This window comes from Bubalus kerabau, chromosome 11 (assembly GCF_029407905.1).
Source record: "Bubalus kerabau isolate K-KA32 ecotype Philippines breed swamp buffalo chromosome 11, PCC_UOA_SB_1v2, whole genome shotgun sequence".
Lineage (NCBI taxonomy): Eukaryota > Metazoa > Chordata > Mammalia > Artiodactyla > Bovidae > Bubalus > Bubalus kerabau.
In genome coordinates this window covers 43,611,659-43,624,388 of record NC_073634.1, presented here as the reverse complement: position 1 = coordinate 43,624,388, position 12,730 = coordinate 43,611,659, and the positions used below count along the sequence as shown (strand labels likewise).

Genomic DNA, 12,730 nt, shown 5'->3' with positions numbered 1-12,730 from the left:
TCCTTAAAGGACAGGTCTAATGGTAGCAGACTCCTTTAGTGTATCTGGGAATGGCTTCATTTCTCACTACATTGATGGATAATTTTGCCAGCTTTAGGATTTTTTGTGAATTAAAAAAAAAATTTAGCACTTTGAATATATCACCCACTGTTTTCTGGTCATCAAATTTCTGATGAGAAATCTGCTGATAGTTTTTGAGAATCCCTTGTATGTGATGAGTCACATCTCAGTCTCTTTGAAGGCTCTCTGTCTTTTGAAAGCTTGATTTTAATGTGTCTTTTGTGGATCTCTTGGAGTTCATTGAGCTTCTTTGATATGCATATTTATGTATTTCACAAAATTTGGGGATTTTTTAGTCATTATTTCTTCAAATATTCTTTCTGCCATTTTCTCTTTTTCTTCTGGGATCCCACAATCCACATATTGGTTAACTTGATGGTGTTGTACAGTCTCCTTAAACTCTGTGCACTCTTCTTCCATCTTTTTTCTTCCTACTTCTCAGACATAGTAACTTCTGTTGTCCTGTCTTTATGTTCACAGATTTTCTTTTGCCTGTTCAAACTCATCTTTGGATTCTCTTAGTGAATTTTTCATTTTATAGTTATTTTATGTTTTTTCAAGGTTTTCTTTTTCTGTATTTTTTATACATTGTTATCTTGACTTTCTCTACATGTTACTTTAAAGCATATGTATCAGTTGTTTCAACTTTTTTGTCTCAGGTCTATTTTTAGGAGCTGTTTGTTTTTTCTGTTAATTTATGTTTTTCCTTTGAGTCAGGGCTACACTTTGTTTTGTTTTTGATGCCCTGTGATTTTGTTGTTGTTGAAAACTGGAAATTTTAATCATATAATGTGGTAACTATAGAAATTGGATTGTCCCCTCTCCCCAGGGAGCAAAGATCAAATTCTCTCCTGTTTTTTGTCAATTTGTGTGTGTGTGTGTGTGTGCATGCGTGTGTGTGTTCTTGATTGTTGTAGGCCATCTTCTTGTCCAGGATCAGCCTGAGGTATAAACTTAGGGTCTTTTTTGAGCCTGTACCTTTCCCTGGGCATGCAGAGTGACTTCCTAAATTTTCCTGTAATGGGAGTTGCCTTTTTTTTCTTTCAGTTGTGTTGCAATACAGTTGACATATTGCACTGGGTAAGTGTGAGCTGTACAGCATATTGACTTGACATATATGCATAATGAAATGAATAGCAGAATAAGTTTAGTGACTGTCCATCTCATATAGCTAAAAAAAAGGCAAAAATTATTTTTTCTTGTGATGAGAACTTTTAGGATTTACTTTTAACAAGTTTCATATACAAGTGTTAATTATATCAATCATGTATATTATATCTCTAGTATTTACTATAACTAAAATTGGAAGTTTGTACCTTTTGACCACCTTCATCTGATTCTTCTACCCTCCACCCCACCCCCTCCTCTAGTAACCACAAATATGATCTCTTTTTCTGAGTTTGTTGTTTGAAGTATAATTGACCTACAACATTTTGTTAATTTCTAGTGCACAATATACAGTGATTCAGTATTTCTGTACATTTCAAAAACATCACCATTGTAAATCTAGTTTGCCATCCGTCCACATACAAAGATACTACAATAATATTGACTATATTCCCCACATTGTACATTTCACCCCCATGACTCATTTATTTTGTAACTGGAAGTTTATAGGTCTTAATTTTCCTCACCTATTTCACTGATCCCAGTTGAGTTGCTTTGAATGTTAGTCTTTAATACCTGACACTCAGAAGAGGAAAAAGAAAAATGACGAGGGGGGATGGGGCAGTGACTCACAGTACTCTGCAAGTCACTTTTGCAGGAGATTGAAGGGAGTGAAGGAAGAACAGTTGAAGGAAGTGCAACAGCAATATCCAGCTGCTTCTTTGTCTTTTCCTCAGAGATGAGAAGCGGCAACCAGTCATCAGAGCACAGACACGTGATATTTGGAGGACACATCCTGTTCTTACCCTGACTCATGTAGACTGTGTGCAGGGTGCTCACGTAGTGTGTGCAGAGCTGCCTGTCAGGGAGCAGGGTGACGGGTAGCCCCTGTGAAGCTGAGCTGAAATTGACCAGAGTTGCAAGCCTTCAGTGAACTTGAGAGTTCCAGAATAGTTTCTGACAGTGCATTTGTTGTCTAGGTGCGGAGACGGATTCCTACTTTGCTTTCTACTTTGTAGTCTACCCAGAATCCTCATCTAATTAGCTTTACTTTTTTTTTTTCTTTTTTGATGGTCTACAATATAGGATAGCTTTGGACTACATTGGAAGTGCCTATACATTTTCAACATACACCTGACAGAATTTATTTGCTTCTCTTTGCCTGTCTCCCTTATCTTTTTTATAAGCAGAGTTGCTACATTCTGTAATGGCTACACATGGAGTGAGTATGTTTCATTTGATTTGGGGCATATATACTCTCCACATGTCTTAAGAATAGTAGCAAGCGGTCAGTTATAGTAAAAGTAAACTATAAGAAGAGTTGATGTATGCCTTATGGATTATATGCCAGAGAACAGTATTTGATTAAATAGATTTAGTTATACCTACAGAAAGAGTTGAGAACATCAATGAAGCTTGCAAATAAGAGCAAATGAACTGATATTTAAGAGATTTATCATCTCTTTAAAGATATCTTATTGGGAATATTGCAATTAATATTAAAATTAAATTTCTCTAAAAGTTTAATCTCTTGATATTTCCTTATTCTGTTGAAGCTTTTTGAATCCCTCAGAGATAAAGACAAAAATGATTATTAGAGGATTTATCTGCATGTATTATAGGAAAGTATAAAAAAATCAGAATGGAAAGCAACTGTTGCAAGTACCAGAAAATTATGCTATTAATTTAAGTGTCATCAGAGCACAAAAAGATCACATTCCGGGACTGTGAGAAAATTATTAAAATACTGGAAATAATAGTACTTAAGATGAAGATATTATACTCTAAGATCTGGTTAAGTGACTGACATTATTATATCACTTCAGGTATTATAAAAGTAACAAAATGCTTTTAAAGATAATAAGCGTTACATTTTGAGATTGGCAGTGTTCACACTTTTCTGCTTAAGTGCTTTCCTAGTTTAACATAATTTAATAACAGTTATGGGGGAATAGCTAACATCTTAGTTCCCATATATATCCTTTCTCCTTCCTTGTTCAATATATACATATACAAGTGATAAAACTTTATTCTCTAAATGGTGGGTTAATGAACAGTTACTCTTCTGCCTTTGTCCTTGGTGTTAGAAATTTGGCTATTTTGTAAACTGTTTAGCTCCTAAATGTTGAGAAATATACTACAAATCTGTTGCAAAGAAGGTACTGCTACATAGAGCCATTACTATCCAGAAATCAGATGAGTGTTTTTTAAAACAGCCTGGTGTGTGCATGCTGAGTCATATAGTCATGTCCAACTCTTTGAGACCCTATGGACTGGGTCCATCAGGCTCCTCCATCCATGAGATTTTCCAGGCAAGAATACTGGCGTGGATTGCCATTTCCTTCTCCATTTAAATAGTTTTTTTTTGAGGTATAATTGATATACAATAAGCTGAATGTATTTAAAGTGTATGATCTGGTGATCATTGAGAAATGTTTACATGGGTGAAGTCAACCCCACAATCAAGATAATAAACATTTCCACAGCAATCAAGTTTCCCCTTCCCCTTTTGTCCCTCTTGTCCCTCCTCCTGATCCCCAGGCAACTACTGCTCTCCTCTCTAGAGTTTTATGTAATTCTATGTACTTTTCTGTGTTAGGTTTCTTTCCTCAGCATAATTAGAGATTTATCAGTGTCATAGCATGTACTAATAATTCATTCTTTTTATGCTGAGTAGTACTCCTTTGTATGAATGTAATCACATATTGTTTGTTTACCTATGATGGACCTGTGGGTTGTTTCCAAGATGTGGCTGTTATGAATAAGGTACTATGAACATTATATGAATATCATTATATGAATATATGCTTTCATTTCCTTTCAGAAAATACCTAGAGTTAGCATGGCTAGATCACATAGGAGATGTACAGTTTTTTTTTTTCTTTTTTTTCCCTTCTTGAAAAATACTGTTAAGAGAGCAAAAAGACAAGCTATAGACTAGGAGAAAATATTTGCAAGACATATAGATAATGCACATGTGCTTAGAATATACAAAGAGCTCTGAAAGCTCAGTAATAAGACAACAGCCCCAAATAGGCAGAATTTATATACACACACAGACATATATACATGCTAAATCAAATAATCCCTTTTATTACTATTAAAGCTTTATATATATAAATCAATTTTAAGAGGAAAGTTTATTCAAAGTAGGCAGATTTAACTCTTGGAGAATTGACCATATGTCAATATGTCACTTCCCTTTTGGGACATGGCTAAGACTTAGATAATCCTTGCTCCCTACCTCACTTCCTTTGCATCCACTTTTTACTCAGCCTCATTGGTTCAGTTCATTTCATGATTGTGTATCTTGACAAAGCACCTCACCTCAGCCCTACCAACACTCTTACCCCAGAGCTCTTCTAATGCTGGACCAGTGATGCCTGTGTGAGCCACCAGGCGTACGTACGTATGCAGATCTGGAATGTGAGAGAATTTGTAACCCCACTTAGAGCAACACGACCAGTCAGGAGTGGAAGCCAGTGAATAAGTGCTCCTGAATTGTTTCTTGGGTGGCAATTCTGAGGAACTTTCTCCAGAACTTCTCACAGAGCCACCGTTGACCACTGTGACTATCTTGAAAGTACCTCACTTTAGCTTTCTCTCTTCTCTTGTACTCTTTCCAGTCCCTACTCCCTCAGTCCCTAAGATTACTTTGAATAACCTATCTGTACTGCCAGCTCTTGCCTCAAGCTTTGCTTTTTGGGGGAGATTTCCAAGTTAAAATTACCATTGCATATATCACTTAATGTTATAGCTACAAATAAAAATGATATAGGACAGTGGTCCAAATACACCAGTTAAACTTATGGCCCACAAATTTACCTTCCTGAAAAAATCCTGGTGTTTGCCTTTTGTGTGTTTCATTTGTTCTTCAAGATTGAACAAAACCTTTGCAGCTCTATGTGACCTTCTAAGCAATATAACTTGACAATTCTTTTAAAAACTCAATTTATTTTAATTCAAGGAGTATACTAATCTCTCAAATGATGACCTTACCCCTACAGAACTTTTTCTTTACAGTTGTTATCAGCTTCCTTTGACTTGTCACCACTATTTGAAAAATTTTATACACTTTCTATATAATAATGGGTCACAGCCACTAACTTCTTAGCTTATACTTGTTAACCAGTTTCTTTGTCAAACATAAAAAAGAGATCATTAACCTTTCAGTAATCAGGACTAGCATGTTTTGAAGAGTTTAGACTTTAGCATATAAACCACAGTGAGTGGTGCCAGTGGAAACCAGAGCACCAGTTCCTTTCACTAAATATAACATTTTCATCTCCTTCCTTTTTTGTTGGCTCTATGTCATGAGAAAAGGTGATATCCTTTAGGATTTCCAATGTAATCTAGTGTTCTGATGGTTTATTTATTTATTAAACATAAAACAAGAATAACCAACTTTACCTTCCTCTGCTTAATTGTTGGGGCACTTGATTAATCACACTTCCCTGCGATAAAAATTGGCAAGCATTTCCAAAATTGACTGTTTCAGTAATATAAATAACTGGTCAGGAGATAGAATATGCCTTTTAATTTTTTTGGTAAGGCCATAATTTGGTGACATTTGCCCAGAATGGTTCATGATCTAAAGGTTTAAATGCCAAATCTGTCATACCCAACAAACTGTTCAGAATTGTGTTTATTCAGAAATTTTTAGTGCATCAGCACAGGGATCTCACGTACAGTTCACCTGTATACACAATGGTCCAGGTATCCTGATTTCAGTGCAGAGGATTTCGTTAAATGCCTTAGGTGAACCCAATGTGAAATTGATCTCTTAATATCTTTATGCCCGCTCTTTTTCAAATCACGTCAAGATGTCTTTTTTCTTTGAGATTAATACATTCTTTTTAATATTCTGACTGTTGCTTTTCACACAAGAAGATTGGTCTCCATTTCAGAGACTCTCTTCCCTGTTAAACCTAGCTCTTGAGCTCCCAATGCATGGAATGTTACAGATGTAGTTTTCCAATGTCTGGTGGTTAGTCTGTGTCTTTTTTTTTGCCTGTCACTGCCCTACCCCACATAAAAATAGAATGAAAAATACATAGATAAAATAATATGGTTGGTATGCCATTGGAATGGTGTGCTACAAATCTTTGGAGTAGGTAGAGAATATAGAATGTGCTCTTCTCATCTTGTTTGATATTTTTTAACTTTCTCAGGACTTCTATTTTAATTTGAAAAATGCTTTAGAACAAGAGGTTGCTTAGCATCACATCCTCTCCCCACCATAGCACGGCTTACGTGAGAAGCTTCTACATCATAATCTTGGTTACTGGGGTACTTTTCTTCTCTGTAACAATTTATTGCTTTTGGGACACTAAGCCTTTTCTGTTTAATTAATTGTTTATTTTGCTAACTTCTTTTGTCTTCCGCCTACAGCTTTTTCCCTCTCTTTCTTTTAATCAGGTGTATGTGCAAAAACGATTGACATTTTCCTTTAATTAATTAAACTAATCAGTTGCAGTGTTCCATATGTAATTTTTGGATGTTCATGATATTTATTTCTTTTATATTTCTGCTAGAAATTTATGATTTTATAAATTATTTCAAAACTCAAAAGTTTTAGAAGACTGAAATCTTGTCCCTATATTTTAGAAAATAATAGCAGTTGTATAATGCATTTTTGACTTCTGTCCTTAAATATGTGAGGATAGAAAATGTAATCCAAATATTTTCATCCTGGTATAACAGTTCTTTTAATTAAAGAGGAAATGTTTGTTCTATAGTGAATCATAAATTATTTATAATGTGAATGAGAAAATGTTTATAAGCATAATTTGGAAATAAATGGGAGTATTTATAGTAACTGGCATTTTGAAAGAAAATATATGTACTTTTGAGTGGACAGAATCTTCTACTTTATGAATTTTCAAAGTTATATTTGAATTCTTGACTTTAGATGTGAAAGTCACCTTAATAGTTATCTATGCTTTTGATTCTATGGCACACTCACATTTATAGACATAATATTAAGGCTTCAAGAGGCTGAGTATGTCTTGATCAGATACTTTGTTACCCTACAAGATTAGAATGGTGATAGTGAACTGGGTTCTTTTATCTTTGTATTGGAGATCCTAACATAGTCCTGATGCATGGTTGAAATATTAGTTTCATTAAATTTAGTATATTTTTCACTATACACATCATGAAATGAAAGGATAGTGGACAGACCTTTTATTTCTGTTTCTATCTGTGCTCTTTTGTGATTATACAAATAATATATATTATTGTGGGAAGCCTGGACAAGTACAAAGAAAATAAAAATTGTCATTAAAAGGGTCGTTTTAAAAACCATACTACTTAGTGACAAATGAAGCCTTGAATCAAAATCATTGGTGTTGAATCATATTCTAGAATGGATTAAGGGCCTATACCATGGTCCCATAGAACTTTCAAAATGCTCACATCTTCAGTGGCGTTCTGTAATAAAGCAGTGACTAGTAATGGGAGGGCTGTAAGAAAGAAGCCATACCATGGAATTGAGCTGTCTAGTTATTGAAAGCGGAGAAGGCGATGGCACCCCACTCCAGTACTCTTGCCTGGAAAATCCCATGGATGGAGGAGCCTGGTAGGCTGCAGTCCATGGGGTCGCAAAGAGTTGGACATGACTGAGTAACTTCCCTTTCACTTTTCACTTTCATGCACTGGAGAAGGAAATGGCAACCCACTCCAGTGTTCTTGCCTGGAGAATCCCAGGGACGGGGGGAGGCGGTGGCGGGGTGGCCTCGTGGGCTGCCATCTCTGGGGTCGCACAGAGTCGGACACGACTGAAGCGACTTAGCAGCAGCAGCAGTTATTGAAAGAAAAGCTACTTTGGGAAAGCAGACTCACCCCCACCCCCCAATCCAGTATACCTTGTTTTTTGTACCATCCTCTTAAATTGGAGGCTTTGCTTATCTCTGAAACTTTGCACTTTACTTCATCATACCTGAAACTCTGCACTTAGAAATAATGTCTAAACTTATGAGGTGAAGTATTTTTTAAATGATTATGTGAAGTTTTTCTCTGGGAAACTTTATCCCCTATTCTTTAATACGTATGTATGTATTTTGAAAGTTGATTTTCAGGAAGTAACCTTTTATATTAAGGGTGTTAATCCTTTGTCTAATGTGGTGCAGATCTTTCTGATTTGATAGGTTGTGAATTTCTCTAGGTCAGGGACCATGTGTACAAGATAGTTTACAATTCAAGTAGTATGCATTTTACAATTTGTTGAGGGTACAGCTCATGTTCTTTGTTAAGAAAACCCCAAAAGGACATAAGGAAACTTTGAAAAGTGTTGGCTGTATCTGTTACCTTGATTGTGGTGATGGTATTATGGATATATGCATATGCCCAAAGTCATCAACTTGAACACACGGAATATGTGCAGTTCTTTGTATGACAAGTATACCTCAGTAAAACTATTAAAAATCCCAACATACTGTCTAGGAAATGGTTTATTGTATTTGCATCTAATGGTTAATGACTTTTATTGTAAGCAAAGAGATTACAGTATTAGATTTACAGAGTACAAAAGTCCATTACAGTAGGAGGGCTATGTCTAAAGGAAGAAAATTCAGTTAGAAGGTTGTTTTAGTAATCTACTTAAAACTATGCTTAGATTCCTGGCTTAGGCAGTAGGAAAAGTAGTAGTCCCTTCACTAAGAAAAAACAAAACAGGAAGGGAATTCTTCTTTGGGAAGATGATGACCATCTCAGTATGGTGTGCAAGTTAGACAGCCATATAGATATCATCAATATAGAAATGGCTAAGTAGTTTTGGATTCTCTATCTGGGCTAAATAAGTTTGTGAATCATCATAGAGAATGTGGTTATTGAAGCTTGGAGTAGTAAATATACCCACAGAAAGTATTTCATTTTATTTTATATAAACATATCTTTGTATGCATATTGAACAATATTAACTGTAAGTCATGATAAAGAACTGTGGTTTTAATCACTGATAAAACATAATTTGCAAGCTACTTGTAAATAATGGTAGTCCTAATAAATAGAATGATGAAGGTCATCAGTGGTTATAGTTTAATGTCAAATAGTTTAGTTCAATTTAAACAAATATTTATTGAACAGTTTTTAGAATTTGTGCTGCTTTTATTCCATGGTCATATCACAAGGACAAAAACATCACTTTGAGAAGAACTGCACTTAATGTGTAATGTAAACCAGGAAATCATAGTATCAGGTTTGTAGAATACAAAAATCAATTGCAATGTAAATGGTGGGCTTTAGGGAAATATAACTAGAGGGGAAAAAAATCCAGTTGGAATGTTGACTTACATGGTTTTAAGAGAGGGACTGATACGTTCAAGGCTTTATTTTAAATAGGGTACCCTGCAGGAAAGTAGATGAAGTCAAGGATGGCAAATCTAGATATGGAAATAAGAATAATGGATTATTTTGATAGTATAGAATACTAAGATAATTACCAAGAAATGTTAAATATGGACTTATGTCTCATATTAGCTTTTGAACTTATTAGGTGATAAGACCAGAAATCTACAAGGGTCAAAACTGGTTTCTTAGTTAGGTATATAAAGAATGATGGTGTGTTCAGTGAAAGAGGAAATAAAGGACATCTCATAGTTTAAAAAAAAAAAAAATACTTGGGAGTCTGTGGTTTTCTGATTTCTGGATTCTGGCATCTAAACTTGTAGATAAGTATGATATACTAGAAGAGAACAGACATCCTACCCTCAAATTCCTAAAAGGTTATTTTTGGACATTACGTTCTAGTTCCTAGTCTTTTTTTCTGTGTATAGAAGGTTAGAAGAGTTGAAACTACCTTTGTGAATCTGAGCTATGAAATCCATCTACATGTAAAACCCTGCTGAAGTGAGATGAAATAGATTTTTCTTAAGTACATAAGTATAAAATACATTTTTAAAGGAGTTATTTCTTTTCATCTTACTCTGGGTGTATCATATTCTTAAATTATTGGCTTGTATCAATTATTTTGGATGAGTACATTTGCAGTATTTTTGGTGACTTTTTTTTTTATTTGAAACAATAAATAAATTCCCTAATTCTTTTTTAATGGTTTTAGTTTTGCTTTTTATATAAAATATTTAGTAAATAGTTGTATCTTTTTAATCATACATTATTTTATGAGAAACTCTTGACTTTGAATCAGGTAATTATAAATTGATTTTTAAAGTCAGTGACAGCTTTAATTCTTGTTATGTAGTGAAATGTATTTAATTCCCATAAAGGATTAATGCCTGAAATACTGAATTTAGAGACTGGCTAAAAATTTAACATCAAAAGAAATCTTGTAATTTCTGTTTGAATTCTTTAAAAATGAGGAGAGCCTTTTCATAATCTCTGTCTAATTAAGTCTGCAAAGTTACTTATTAATAGTGTATCAAAGAGCACTGTAAACACAGTGCTTGGTAACTGGGTAAAATTTTTCATATTAAAAATTGTGTAGACTGCTGAATATATATTATATACATTAGCAGTTTAAATATACTTTGTAGTAATTACTTTTCCATACATATAGTACAAAATTAATCATAATAAAAATAAATATGGTTTTTAAAAAGTTTACTTGGTAAGTGTACAGTTCAGTGACAGTCAAAGAAGAATTCTGTTAATACTAATAGTGGTGAAGAGATACGAAGCAGGGAGAGTTAACTGTTGTTTACTAGAGCCCAGTTTTAGCTGAAATGAAACAGAGCTTAAAACTTGTAAACTGAGTTGTAAATGGAAGATTACCTGCTATTGATAGTCATGCAACTTACTCAGCTTTCACTTGTCTTTTCACAGAGCTCCTTAATAAGCATTTATACTCAGTTTTTGGCAGCATTGGAATCACTGAAGACATTCTGGGATGTTATGGATGAAATTGATGAGAAGACTTGGGTACTTGAGCCAGAAAAACCTACACGGAGTGCTACAGCACGCAGAATTGTATTGGGTAGGGTAAAGGAGGATTAGGGAAGTTTTTTGTTTTTTTTTAAAGATGTTTGAGTGTATTTTGTATTACTTTGGAAAAGAAATCTAAGATGACATTGGATTTTAGATAAGACTTTTTTGTATGAGGGATGAACTATGATTTATTAGTACATATTTAAATGTAAATATTTTAAGTAGAAAGGACAAGTACTGAGGTGTTTCATTATAAAAGGTGATGATCTAATCCATGGATGTAGCATTCAGATAGTGTTTAATTAGCTTTTAGTTAGCATGGAAATTGTGGAGTAGATTTTTTTTTAAACTTCCATTACTTGGGAAAAAGCTGTTAGAAATAATGAAGTCTTCATTTGTGAAACTAGACAAGATTAGTACGAACAAGTCTGGGAATATTTTCTAACAGGAATATAGAGGAGGATAAAAGAACCTGAAGTGGGCCATACATGCCATTGAAGAGTAAAAAGAAAGCTTTACAAAATAATAATTGAATATATTTTAAGTATTGTACTCCTTAGTATTAAGTATTATATAATATATTAATTATATTAGTATTAATAATAAGTATTATAGTAAATTTTCTTTACTATAAATATGTGAAATTAATAAGATAAGGAATAACCATAAATATCATCCTGGCAATATTACCATATTCTATTTACTATGAAATTACTGTTTTATATATTATCATTATGAGCAAGCAATACATGAAATCAGTTTTAAAGTTCAACCTTTCAAGATTTTAGATGTTTTAAAACTATATTTGAGATCACAGTAAATAAACTATAGTTTTAAGAAGGATATTTTGATGTGAATCATATCCAAATTACTGAGCAGTTTGCATAGTTTCTACCTAGGTATAATAGATTATCTAGGTGGGGAAAGGGACACCTTACTATGAGAAGTAAGAGAAGTGCAGCAGTTCTACAAATAGTACTGTTACTTACTGAGTTTGAAAAAGCCTTAACAGTATTTAATTTAGAATAATTAACCAAGTTACAGTATATTTGTGAACAAGTATATATTAAAATGAAAATATTGTCTCCAAAGAAGTATAGTATTAACGGCCCCATTATATAATTATTTCTCCAGGTTATGGTTAAATACACTTTTTACTTTATTTCTCATGGTTCAGCATAAACAACCTTGGTTTTATTCACTTTCGTTATATATTTACGTTTTAGCTACTTTTTTTTTTTCCTTCAGGCACTGGTTTGGCTTTCTAGGACCAAGTTTTCAGCAAGTTAATCAAAAGATTCGATAGTATGACCATTGTTGTTAAGTGAAAGTAGTTTCTGCAGCCATTAGCAGATGATATTGCTAAAGGCTAACGTGAAATTTGTGTTCGTGGTAAAAAATTCATTAAACAGTGAGATTATAAGTTAACTTTGTAATTTTGCTTTTCTTATTGAATTACTGTACTCATTTTTTATTTTACTTGATTATCTCTTTTTGCCGGATCTGTAATAATTGTATTTATATTGTTGCCAACCTTAGCTATAGTGTATAGAATTTATCAAGACATTTTTACCATAAAAATGAAATCCAAATTAACCTTAAACAGTTATACTATATGTACGTTCAATAAAAGCAATAAAATTTCTGAAATTTGTACTATAGTATAGTTAAAATTTATCGA

At 33.5% G+C, this 12,730-nt stretch overlaps 1 protein-coding gene across 7 annotated transcripts in view; it reads left to right on the top strand.

The window, feature by feature from the left end:
* Nucleotides 1-12,730, top strand: part of FANCL (FA complementation group L) — a 182,364-nt gene that overhangs the window by 164,701 nt on the left and 4,933 nt on the right. For all 7 annotated transcript variants that reach the window (XM_055540170.1, XM_055540171.1, XM_055540175.1 and 4 more), the window contains one exon: nt 10,948-11,098. In XM_055540170.1, coding sequence (XP_055396145.1) covers nt 10,948-11,098 — 151 coding nt within the window. The remainder of the gene's footprint in view (nt 1-10,947; nt 11,099-12,730) is intronic.